We start from the raw sequence: 12,903 nt of genomic DNA on the forward strand, positions 1-12,903 counted from the left end.
CTGATCAAAATTTGAGGTAGTTTTGATGCCTCCAACATACTTGATTTCTGATCGTTGAATACATTTAGCAAAAAACAAAAATGAACAAGAACCTTTAGAACTCCTGATAACCAAGAAGCAGGTGAAAAGGCAACTTTTATGTCTAGCTCAGGAGCAATCGTCAGGGAAAATTAGAAATTAGTTGAAGTCTATTCACATACCGGAAGAGAGGGAAGACATTAACCTAATCTTGGGAGTTACATTCAACCCAGCCAGCAGCACTAGCTGCTACGCTGAATTCACCTTTTTGGGTCTGTCAAAACAGAAGGTAAATGAATAGGAAACAGAGATATTTGAGCATGTAACCACTGGCTGTGGCCAAAGAATGTTGTCCATAGGTCCATTTTCATTGATATAGACACAAAGAATGCTTCATCTGGATAAGTTATCTTCATATAACTTTTGCAAATAATAGAATCACAGAATGAATATACAGATGGCGAACCCGAATTACTGTTGACAAAACAAACCTGCAGGAACACCAAAGAGATGCTTCAGATAAACAAATGTCCAAAGATGCTTATTAAAACATTGCCTACTTGTCATGTAACACATGATATACAACACATACAACCTCTCAAACTTGAACAACAAATGTCCACTCAGGATATCAACAAAGACAGATGCTTTTTGATACCATGAAGATACAGAAGTATAATAGAACATCCAAGTTTTCTTATTTTAGAAAATAGAGAGGACAACCGCACTGTCATTATATTCAGAAACAACACAACTAGTATCGCACTTGGACTAGATATCTTTTCAGTGCCCAGGCGATGAAATTATCAATCGTCTTTCTGATGGAAAACAGTAGGCATGCTATTATTACCATTGAGAGCAGCATGATATACTCGCTTCTCTGCCAAACCAATATCTGAGAGTAATAAATTACCCTGCAAGACCAGAGGAATGAGATCATCAATCCGCACACAAGTAACAGAGGATTGAAATTACCCTGTAATAACTTCACTTATTTACTTTACATGCCTAGGGAGACCACAAGGGGAGGTGAAAAGAATACAACTTTCTAGAGATAAGCATATGTTGTTTGCAGTGCAGAGATCATGATACTAAACTCTCACTTTCAAGGAATACAAACATAAGTGCATAGAAATAATGGGAGACTCTCCAAATTGTGAAGGACTCCTATTTTCTAAACGGCATTTCTAAAGAAAATTTCAACATAAGCTCAATAGGGGACATAGGTTGACATCTCCAGATTGCAGAGATATATATCCAGCTTCTACAAAACCACATCTTATGAGCAGGAAGCATTGAATGAAATTTCATTCTTACAGAATGGTTCAATGAACTATGAAGTATGTTCCTCTAATTGTAGTGGGGGAGAAGGGCATAAAACTAGCAAATCATATTTCTAACAGGTCTCCAAATTTACTTTATGTTCTTACTCTTCGATTATGAAGATTGAGCTGTCATTAAGGTAAAATTGCATGCAAAACATACCTCATGAGCCATCAACCTCCGAACATTCTCAGCATAAAGTCTAGGGTCATCCTTTTCTTGCTGAGAAGGGTAGTAAACAGGTAACCAGGTTGCCTCCACATAATTTACAAATTGACAGAGAAGGAGAATCACATGCCGAGCCTGCAAAAGAAATTGCATTTTCATCCTAGGAATAAGAACCAGTCTCATAAATTCATGACTTTATTTAACAGTATAAAACTGATGACTATGAACAATTATTATAAATGTAACTAATTGACCATATAATTAGATGCATATCCTAACAAGAACTTTTGTGCAATCAGCGGTATATTCATATATCAGAACAAATATTCAGGTATTGGATACTGAATTTTCTTTGCTGTAACAACTAACTTGGTGCCACAAAGTTCATCTAAAAAATCTATCATTTGTCTATTTTGTGGTCAAGAAACCAAGATCCTGACAAAGTAATACAATTTTATAATCGGCATCTGTATTCTGTTACACAAACTGTCAGAAAAGGAAAAATTACACTGCAGCATTAATTTGCACAAAAGCAGGACAACAATTAGTACATGGCTGAATGCAAGAAAATGATACTTCTGAAAACCAAAACTAGCAACATAACATGCTTTAAGATGAACAAAAAAGACAATCATGGTATTTTGAGGGAGCATGAATATAGCCTGTATCTGTAAGAGAGCACAGTATTATGAAACTGAATCATTCACTGAAGATGGAGTACTACCATGTGGGAGTGTCCCTAATATGACAAAGCAAGTTCCAAATCACCAAATACTTACCCCAGATATAGAGTCCCAAGCAGGACTTAATCTCTGGTACGGATATCTTAATATCACAGGCTGCACTGGAGCTCCTGAGAGAAATGCGCCACTCTTGAATGGAAGGAGAAAATCACCATTTGTGGTTGTGCCCTCTACAAGGAAAAAGAAAACAGATCAACACTGTAGAAAACCATCAGAAGTCGATTTTAGCAAGAGAATCTAAGAAATGAATTAAAATCTCTATCTTAGAAGGTCATCAAACTAGCTTTTAACCACTTCTTGTCTTATTTTGCTGTTTGGTAAATACCAAAAGTGTCTTTAAGCCAAGTGCTTTTAAGCTAAAACAAACCAAAATATATAAATATAAGCACCTCCAACTTATGGCTCTTCAGTATAGAAGCTCTTTAAGTTTGACCAAGTGTTTTACTTTATTATTCCTTACACTTTTTACAACCCCAATATATCCTTCAGCTTCTCTTTCCAATATACACTGAATCATAATGCTATAAATGCTGATTCATTTCATTCTTTGAAGCAAAAAAGACTCTCCAAAATCAAGTTTTTGACAGAAATCTTGAAATGCTGGACGTCAATTACGAATCAAGTCTATCCAGGTAGATATATTCTAAGTGTATTAAAGAAGTCCCATATTACAACTAATACCCAAGGTTTAGATATATTAGAAGAATAAAGAATGATTGAATTCATTAAATAAGTCTAATAGATTCTTGATCTATCAACTCAATGAACAACTTTACATCATTCAAATTAGTAGAAGCTTTTACCAAAAAAATTAGTTGAAGACTATCATCGTCCATGAGGAAAGGATTAAAGTCCGATGAAGTACAAACAGCTAGAATTTTTATAGGTATACTCATAACATTAAATAAATGCCATAGATGTGATATCTCTCTCTATCTACCTCTCTTCCACTGTGCAAAAGAACACCATATCTGCCATAACTCATCTATGAACTGATCAGTGTTAAGCAGAAAATTATTGGTAGAAGAAATGTGCGGTAAAATGTGAGACACAAGTCAGTTGGTTGGTGCACTAAAGCAACATTGACCTGGAAAAAGCAGCATGATTGGTGCAGATTTGTTCTGGTGAGCTTCACGAATCCTTTCATTTACAACACCTGCAATTGTATAAGTTTAATACTAAAGATGTTGCAAAAATTAAAGCTGCATTCCATATGAAAAGGTTGAGAGGGTAAAGGGCAAGGGGAAAGCTGGAAAGAGGTCAAAAATATATGATCAAAGAATATCCTACTGTACATTCCAATACAAGTAAGAGCAAAGGTTATATTTTTGCCTGATTCAGCTTGCTTGCTACCACTATAGAAAAGACACTGAAGATAAAATCCTTACTGCTTTTAGTCACCTACATATAGAGCCTAACACTAAGGTAAGAAGAACCCATTTTCTTTCTTTTTTGATTACCTTCCTCGTGTACGTATAAGACCGAATCCATTCGATTTAAATACCACTACGAAGAGGGTTCTACTACATCTCTGAAAGAGTCATGGTGCAGAAGATTTTACCTTGAGGTTTCCGGACACGCCAAGTCTATAAAGCAACAAATGTTTCCATGACTCCAAAACCATTTTTGTAAAAGAAATTCAACCGTTTTGATTGGAAAAGATTCCCTCTATCCCATTTAACCTAACATCTATTCACTAAGCCTGAAGTTTAAGATGTTAATTTAACTTGTATACTATATAAGGAGTGATGGAATTAAGCCAATGGTTTAGATCTAGTTCACAGAGGAATTAACTAAATGGTTTAATAGGTAGTTTAATGAAATAAACATCAGTTAAACTGTAAAAGTCACCAATTTGAATTCTCAAAAACAAGTAAATATTAATTCATTAATAATACATTTTCAAACATCTAGAAATACAAAAATGTCATACATATAATAGAAGGTGTAAAAAAGTTATCCTTCCCCTATCTCGGAAGACATGAAGGTTGCGAAAGCTTGTTCGATGTAAAGCAAAACTAAATTATGATTCGAAAGTTCTGCATTCATTGTGTGACTTAGACAAATCAATAATGCAGAGTTCTAGACAAGATTACTTTCTTTCATTCCTCAAACAAACGAGCTATATTATTGTACCAAATCTAGTGCAATATCTTCATTACCTGAGACACCTTTAAAATCAGGTGATTTAGATTCCCGCTGGACATAGACACAGCCAAGGCACTTGCTGTTTAAAAAAAATTAAAAAAATCAACAATCACTATCAATTGTATGGAGTTTGAGCTGATCCATCAACTCTTGCAGACCAAGCATATGTATGTCATGTGAGCATATGTGAAAAGTTCATTATATCAGACTCACGTATTGTTCGAGAGGGAAATTAAATAAAAATTATACTTAGATGTAATATGATAAATTGTGTATAAAAGTATTCCAAATCAAGTAGATGTATCTATGTACGTTGAATGTTATGAATAAGAAATTCTTAGATGTAAGACATTTGACTTCACGCAGTCCCTCCATATCTTCTTTAATATTTCTCTCCTTCTTTCAACAATTTTGATATTAGCAGATAAATGAATATGTAATAACCACTAATAAATTATTACCCAAAAAAAACCACTAATAAATAAATACTACAACTAACCTGATCAGACCAACCAGAGGAAGCTTAGCCACTGATCTCTTCAGCAATAAAAACAAAAAGAAGCAAGGTCAGGAGATTAAGTAAAGTGTGCCCAAAGAAGTGGCTCCATCGAACAAAAAATAGTTGTCTCAATCACATTTTACCAATATGGTAAAAGAAGTCACAGACCTTAGCAACAAAGCTAGGAAATGAGGAAGACATATGATACAAGATATCCAGGTACGAAATGTGGTTTGACACAATCGCCCCTGGTCTTTCAAGTTCTTCAGCCTGCTGTTTTGATCCATGCTGACAAAGAGAAAAAGATGTATCACATCACATGTCAAAGCAAGTGAAAACCAGGAATATTAGTTAAACGACCAATTAAGAAGAAAATTGGTTCACAAAAACACAGATCAAATGAACCAACAACATACCCAGTGTAATCCCATAATTGGGATTTGGGGAGGGTAGGATGTACACGGACTTTAACCTTACCCTTTGTGGGGTAGAGACGCTGACCCTCGGGTCGATCGACAATCAGATCAAATGAACCAAGCTTCCATATAATCATCTATAGGCACGTGTGTATAAGTATAAGATTAGGTTATAACACTGTTTTATCATGAACCAGAATCAGGTACTTAATCATGTAAAATTGCTAGAAGCTCCTTCTTTAATCGGTTCAACTGTTGTTGGTTAAAAGAAAAACTAAGAAGAATGTATGTTCACAAATCTACAGATCAGATGAACCAAGCTTATCTACTAATCATCCATATATTCGTATGAATAAGCAGAAAATAAGGGTACAGTGCAGCATTACTTTATGAACCAGTAAAGGCACTTAATCATGTAAAATTGCTAGGTACTCCTTTAACTGGCTCAACTATTTTACTCCGACAAAAAGTAACAGTCAGATCATCCAATGACCAATTGCTAGTTCACCTTTTTTTCTACTGTCTATTTAATTGCATCCAATTGCATATTGGTAATATAGAGGTGCCCTAGTAATTCCTCTGCAGCACTTACCCAACGGCCAACACTATGCAGCCTCCTCCCTCCCCTCAACACACACATCCATCCCAAATATCCGGGCGACCAAAATAAATACCAAAACTTTTAGTTTTGTTCAAAAATAAATAAATAAAAAACAAGCAGTTTCACCATATGCATGCCCAACTTAAGGGACATGCCTCAAAATTGAATTAGAACAATCAACATTCAATAACTACGTCTACAACAGTACATACCAACCTTAAACTAGTGGGGTCGCCTTTATGGATGTAACATCCATTCCATTTGGAAATCCTGCACCACCCCTTTTTTTGGTCAACACTCACTAGAAGAAGAAAAACCAGCACTCAAGCAGTAGTAATAATTGAAAAAAAGTAGTACTCGTTGTGTTTCTATTTGGTCGTCTTACTTTCCTTTCTAATACTATGTATCTTTCCTTTCTTTTGTAACTCTTTAAATTCTAATTTTTCGTGCAGGTTTAAGACCACGGGATTAAAGAATATTTTGGTACATTCTAAGTATATTTACAAATGTTTCTCTATTTTCTTAAATATTGTACAAAGTCAAAAACGGACAAACAAATTGAAATGGAATGAGTACCAAGTAAGCTCCTGGCCTTCCCTCATCCAAGTCAAGAAGATAAATGATTAAATAAACATAAAGGCAAGACAAACTACTTCGAACATTACGCCTAAAGGCTAAACATCAAAATTTAAAATACCTCATTATTTGAGCTGCCATTGCGATCAATAGGCTGATAGGTTTCATGTATCCAATAGAATCCAAAAACGAAAAGCATAACTCTTGAAAGAAACATCCCACTCTGCATCATGACAGTCCTTCTCCAACCACCCGTATGTGCATAATCCTCCTGCTCTTCCTCACGATTCGGAGCCGAAAACGCTGTACAAATCTTACAAATCAAATAATACACCACCAAAACAGTCGTTGCCCCAATAACTCTCATCGGAACCAACGTCACTAATGCAATACCCAAAAGCACCTTTTCTGTCCACGGAAGTTCGCCCCTACCCATTATCCCGTACACATCATGCCTCACGTATGGCGCGTACTTCTTCTCTAATTCGTCCATACTCGGGCTAGATGACTGCGATTGAACTGCGAGTTGAGGGTTAGTCGGGTCGGGTTTCAAAAGCGGCTGATCATCTTTGGTGAATCCTTCATCAATGGATTCGGATTGTGATGGTCGGGTTGTTTCGGGTTTTGGTAATTTCTGGAGTTCGGACTCCATTTTATCGGAAACCCGGTGATTGATTCTCAACGAGGTGCTTTATCTTCTTCTTCTTCTTCTCTATTGGATAACCATTGTTGTTAAGTTTTTTTTTTTTGCAGAAAAAGGATTATTGTTAGTAGATCTGGGTAACTCTAAAAAAAAATTCTGTAAAGGAAAAAAAAAAAAGGAAATCGAATTAAGTATTAAAAGTTTAAATTAATAGCACTTTCTCGTCACTTCTTTTGCTGTAACAATAATTATGTCCCATAACTTTATCTTATTGTGTTTACGTCCCTCTTTCTTTCTTGTTGTGATGTTCCTTTCTTCTTTTTCTCCTATGACTAGGATGCACTCTATTATATTATAGCTTTCCTCCGTTTATTTTAATTTTTTAATTTTGACTTCTTTAAGTCTTTTAGAAAATAATAATTAATATAAATATCTTAATATGATACTCATATTAATTGATTTTACTGGCTCAACACATGTACAACAAAGGTAAAAAAAAGACAAGACTCAAAAGTGAGTACAAAAACACGTGTACTCAGTAGCATATTAGCGAATAGCGACTGACCCTAACATTAAGTGATGGTGAGGATCTTGAACAATTGATTCTTCATCCTTCATCACACCTTATTTTTATCATATACAAATATTTTTAGGATAATATATTTTACTTACATATCAAACGCAAAAAAATAAGTAAAAATAAGTAAAAAATCATATTATCCTAAAAATTTATCTTTCAAGTAATCGTTTTTCTTCATACCGAACACGCCCTTAATCTTAATTCATTATTGTACCTATTTCTCCGGCCTACTCTTCTCAAAGGGGCAAAAAAAATAATCAATTTTATGTCTTTCAATTTATTACAAATATAGGTAGATACATATTGGTTCAACTCATGTATTATGTCCTCATGTACTCCTTCTAAAGAAAATATAATTTTTCGTTATATTTATTTAAAATTATTTTGATTATAGTGTATTTATCATGAAAATTATTTGTTAATCTTTTTTTTCAAAAAAATAGCTTACACTAATAATAAAACAAGGGAGCGGGGCATAGTTATACTTTTTAGAGTTTAATCTGAATATTAAACATTAAAAATGGTTGAAACAAGTGAAATTATATAGAAAGGAAGATGATTGTTATATAGTAGAGCAAAAGACATCAAAGTAATTGACCGAACACAATTGAACTATACAAGAAATAATAGGGTGATATATGGATGGCCAATGAAATAAAGGACTGGATAGTGGATACCAAAAGATTTTCATAGTTAATATATCTTTCGTTATAAAAGTTGCTCACATATATCTCAGGCGTTCTAAAAATGACTCACATATACCCTTATCATTATAAAAATGGTTTATATATACCATTTTATCTAACAAAAGTAAAATTATTAATTTAAAATAGTTTTTTTGATTTTAATTTTAAAAAAATTCATGTAGAGGTATATATAATTCTTTTCACGTAAGTTTTTTTTATTATTATTATTTGAGTTTTTTATTCTAAATTATTTTTTTTCTTTCATTCTTTAAGAAGTAAAAATTAAAGGGAAAACGTGTGAATGAAAAAGAGAAAAAAAGTAAGGAAAAAATTGTGAACTAATTTTTTCGGATATATTATAATTTCTTTTTTGTATCTGCAAAAAAAATATTGGGGCATATATGATAAGTTTTATATGATAAAACTGTTAGTGAAAAAAATATTGTTGTTGTTATTGTTGTTGTTGTTGTTATATGATAAGTTTTACAAGAAAGTTAGTGAAAAAATAAATTTGACAATCAAAATAATAAATTCAAATTAGCTGTTGAATCAAAGAAGTAAAAAAAAACCTTTGAGAAGGATCAAATATACCCCTACATGAATGCTTTTTAATAATAAATAAATAAATTTAAAATTAATTTTTTATTTTCGTTAGAGAAAAATGGTATATGTGAGTTATTTATTTAATAATAGGGGTATATATAAGTCACGTTTAAATAATATATCAACTCTAAATGACAAAGTTGAAGGGTATATCAGACCCTTTTTACTTATAACTTTCATCAAAAAAATACAACAATAACAACAACCCAGTGAAATCCCACAACGTGGGTCTGGAGAGGGTAAATTGTACACAGACCTTACTCTTACCAAGGTAGGACGACTGTTTCTGAGAGACCCTCAACTCAATAGAAGCATAAAAAGAAGTTAGATAAGGCTAAAAAGTTCAAAGCGATATGGGAAAGCAAATAACAAAAACGACACAGATAAAATAGAGTAATCAAAGTACAGAAAGTAATAGATAATAACAGAAATCAGAGCACAAGAAATTATAGTGCGCTAATGCGTCTACTAATACAGAAGAATGACGAGACTATGTACTAGTCTTCTACCCTAATATGGATCTTCCACACCCTCCTATCTAAGGTCAAGTCCTCGGTAAGCTGTAACTGCATTATGTCCTGTCTAATCACCTCTCCCCAATATTTCTTCGGCCTACCTCTTCCTCTTCTGAAATCATCCATGGCCAACCTCTCACACCTCCGCACTGGAGAATCTGTGTCTCTCCTCTTTACATGCCCAAATCATCTCAGTCGCATTTTCCGCATCATGTCTTCATCTAAAAATATAATTGATAGAAATTTTTCGTTTCAATGTAATCTATTTTCATAGCCAGTGGTTGGTCGCTGTTTGGTGCACAAATTAGCCTATTTTTAATTTTTTAAAATAGCGAAACAATCCATTATATTAGACTCATGTCGAAGAATCGAATAAGAAAAAGCTGAATCGAATGAATTAGGACCAATTGAGTCGAAACAGAGTAATTTCGATTCGGTATGCACTAATGAAGAATCGATCAAAAATCAAAGAACTGCTAAAGAAAACGAATATTCACTCTTATAAAACAGGCACATAACTTGTTAAAGTTCTTTTCGCCTTAATATTTGACCCATTTACTTTGCTAATTAATAGAGATTTTTATAAATAGGTAAGTTGTAATCTCTCTCCACAAGTTCTATAGGTGGAATCCTAATAAAACTTGCCAAATTATAAGAAGTTCGATGGGTTTAACCGTTTAAGAGCAATGTGTTTTTCAATTCATTGTAGTGGTAAAAGTAATTCAATTATACTACTAGGGATTGTTTGTTATGGAATGAAATAGACAACATTATTTCATAAAGGGATATTATATAAGATTAGTAATCTCATCCATCGAAGAAATATGAGAATAAATTAATAAGAAGTTACATTTTATTTATGATTTCTGAAGAGACTACATAAATAAACCAGTAGTAAATTCTTCTTTCAACAAAGCAATCACTGAGATTTCCAAAACTGAACAATACTACAAAGCGACTCATAAGACGAGCCTCCACTGTTGAGTGCAATTTTCGCACTTTCCTTTAGCTCTTTGCCTCTCCTTCTCATGGCTTTTCCTTTTTCTCCTTCCATTACAATTCTCACATTTTTTTCAATTTCATTCCGATTAACAAGCTCTTCTCCGGGAACTTTCGAGAACTTTAAAGCCACGCCAACCTCCTCCGCTAAGAAGGTGGCGTTCATCCTCTGCTCTGCGTAAAGTGGCCATGCAATCATAGGCACACCATGAATTATGCTTTCTAAAGTGGAATTCCATCCACAATGAGAAAGAAATGCTCCAGTTGATAGGTGATTGAGAATTGCTGTTTGTGGGGCCCATGATGGGACCAGTAAACCTCTCCCTTTCGTTTTCTGAATGAATTCTTCAGGCAAGTACAATAATGGGTCATTTTCATCGCTGCCCACGTTGAAAAATGATGCTGCAGTTGCATCGCTTGGTTTGCGCGCCACCAAAATGAACCTTTATTGAAAGTACAAATATTGTTAAAAATATAATGTAATATTCCGTGCCCAAAAATGCTTTATCAAAGCCGGTCTAAATCAGTAAAAGTACTATTGATTCTTGTAGCACTATTGAAATTTTAAGATTTAAGCAAGTTTATTTTTTACTATAATTTTTTATATTTTCTTAATATTTTTAATTGTCAATTATTTTATATATATATATATATATATAAATTTTAATTCAAAAAAATTAAAATTTACTGTCAAATTAAAACTATTTGACTCTAAAAAATCAAATTGTATCAAATAAATTAGAACATAATAAGTCTAAACTTTATAAATATGACATAGAAATCTAAATGGGGGCGTGGCCAAATGGTAAGGCAACTAATTTTGACCATGCATCCAACTAATTTGATAAATGATACTCCATTGTTTCAATAAATATATATGAATCACATTCTTTTTTAATTAGTCTCAAAAAAATACATTTCTATATTTAATAATAATTTTACTTTAAAATATTTAATTTATCCTTAAAATGATTTATAGTCGTAAAAATATCTATCATTTATTTTTTATCATAAATTTTAAAATATGTGACAAATCAAGCTATATATCATATAAAATGGAAGAGAGGACTACCACCTTTGTTGACTCATTTCGAGACCCCAAGCTAACTCAGTAAGTTGTTCAATTGTCAAAGTGCCACCACTCCCAAAGACCACAAAAAGAACAGAATGAGGCGGCTGATCATCCAGCCATGCCAAAATCTCTGCATCCTTTTTTGTAACAACTTCATCTTGTTTGATTAATGGCCCAATGGCATGAACAGGAGGAAGAGTTATTTTTTGGAAAAATGAATTTTCTCTAAGAGCTTTAAGGGATACAGGTTCAAGATCATCCCAACTGTTGACAAATATTCCCGCTGCTAATGGCAACCTGCTCACGTTAAGCAAATACCATTTGTACTCGTCGTTTTTCCTGTCTTTTACCTGTAAAACGATTCAAAATTTAAACTAGATGAGTTCAACGTAATACTATGGGTCAATCCAAACTCGATACGTATACAGAGGCGGAGTCAGCACTTAACATATAAGCTTCAAATTTTGAATCCGCTTTCAAATTTTGAATCCGCTTTCGTAGACAAGTTTACCTGATCAAGGATATCGTGAGGGCGTATTGGGTTACATCCCGGAGTTTGAATAGGTTCCGGCAGATCAACGAATTCTCCTTCAACTTCCCTATCAAGCGTCGGTAGGTACAAAGAGAACGCCATTAAAATGGTAGAAGCAGTGAAAAAAGAGTAAACAGGAATCGAAAGCTTTTGGCAAATCTCAAAAGCATCAGTACAGAACAAATCGATAATTAAAGCTTTAGGACGTTTTTCCATTAGAAGTGAAGGGAGATGTTTCAGTGATTCGCGGACCATGATAGCCAATCGCGTGACTACTCTCATATCGTCGGTGAAAAACGAAGCGATATTTTCCACCGGCGGGATTTCGACGGCGGTGAAATCGGAGGGGAGATTCTCCGATCGGAAAAGTTCGTTTTGAGCGGCGGAAGCTCCGGTGGTAATGACGAAGAAGCTGACGTGGAAGCCGTGATGGATGACTAGGCGTTTGGCGAATTCGAAGAGTGGAGTAATGTGTCCCATGCCTGGACTCGGGAGGAAGGCGACGTGCGGCTTCTCGATTGTTTCCGGTATAGTCATGATGACCATCAACAAATGGAATTTACTCGAACACGGAAAAAATGATTTATCACAATTTATATATATATATATATATATATATATATATGCAGAAATAAGATAGATAATCGGCGGTGGCATGTAAATTTGGAACTGATATACGTGCTTTATATAGGAAAAAAATTATAACTTACAGTACTTTTTGTATAATTTTTAAATATTTAATTTTTTTATTTTATAATATTAAGCTAAAATAATATAATTT

At 33.8% G+C, this 12,903-nt stretch overlaps 2 protein-coding genes across 3 annotated transcripts; both read right to left on the reverse strand.

Annotated features, from left to right (window-relative positions):
* Position 1: 1 nt before the first annotated feature.
* Positions 2–7,289, reverse strand: LOC129902088 (lysophospholipid acyltransferase LPEAT1). 2 transcript variants are annotated; one of them, XM_055977124.1, is made up of 9 exons: positions 6,614–7,289; positions 5,068–5,187; positions 4,900–4,937; positions 4,415–4,479; positions 3,340–3,408; positions 2,289–2,422; positions 1,504–1,644; positions 869–932; positions 2–509 (listed from the first exon to the last, which is right to left on the reverse strand). In XM_055977124.1, exons 1-9 carry the CDS (start codon positions 7,142–7,144, stop codon positions 490–492), a joined length of 1,182 nt encoding a protein of 393 aa, XP_055833099.1. In that variant the 5' UTR covers positions 7,145–7,289; the 3' UTR covers positions 2–489. The 2 variants fall into 2 exon arrangements, with proteins under 2 accessions (XP_055833099.1, XP_055833098.1); XM_055977123.1 differs by lacking the exon at positions 2–509 and having other exon boundaries at positions 533–932.
* A 3,037-nt stretch (positions 7,290–10,326) lies between these two features.
* LOC129904535 (hydroquinone glucosyltransferase-like) lies at positions 10,327–12,770 on the reverse strand. The gene is made up of 3 exons (XM_055980094.1): positions 12,102–12,770; positions 11,594–11,940; positions 10,327–10,961 (listed from the first exon to the last, which is right to left on the reverse strand). The coding sequence occupies exons 1-3, from the start codon at positions 12,666–12,668 to the stop codon at positions 10,439–10,441; spliced, it is 1,437 nt and encodes a 478-aa protein (XP_055836069.1). The 5' UTR covers positions 12,669–12,770; the 3' UTR covers positions 10,327–10,438.
* Positions 12,771–12,903: the final 133 nt, after the last annotated feature.

The sequence above is a fragment of the Solanum dulcamara genome, chromosome 9 (genome assembly GCF_947179165.1).
Source record: "Solanum dulcamara chromosome 9, daSolDulc1.2, whole genome shotgun sequence".
NCBI lineage: Eukaryota > Viridiplantae > Streptophyta > Magnoliopsida > Solanales > Solanaceae > Solanum > Solanum dulcamara.

Excerpts from the sequence above, each read along its gene's own strand:
- LOC129904535 (XM_055980094.1), bottom strand. The coding sequence starts at position 12,668 with ATGGTCATCATGACTATACCGGAAACAATCGAGAAGCCGCACGTCGCC. Across the intron at positions 11,941-12,101 it reads CTCACGATATCCTTGATCAG|GTAAAAGACAGGAAAAACGA; the intron begins GTAAACTTGTCT and ends ATCGTTTTACAG. Across the intron at positions 10,962-11,593 it reads CTCGAAATGAGTCAACAAAG|GTTCATTTTGGTGGCGCGCA; the intron begins GTGGTAGTCCTC and ends CTTTCAATAAAG.
- LOC129902088 (XM_055977123.1), bottom strand. The coding sequence starts at position 7,144 with ATGGAGTCCGAACTCCAGAAATTACCAAAACCCGAAACAACCCGACCA. Across the intron at positions 5,188-6,613 it reads ATGGCAGCTCAAATAATGAG|CATGGATCAAAACAGCAGGC; the intron begins GTATTTTAAATT and ends TCTCTTTGTCAG. Across the intron at positions 4,480-4,899 it reads CCTCTGGTTGGTCTGATCAG|CAAGTGCCTTGGCTGTGTCT; the intron begins GTTAGTTGTAGT and ends TTTTTTAAACAG.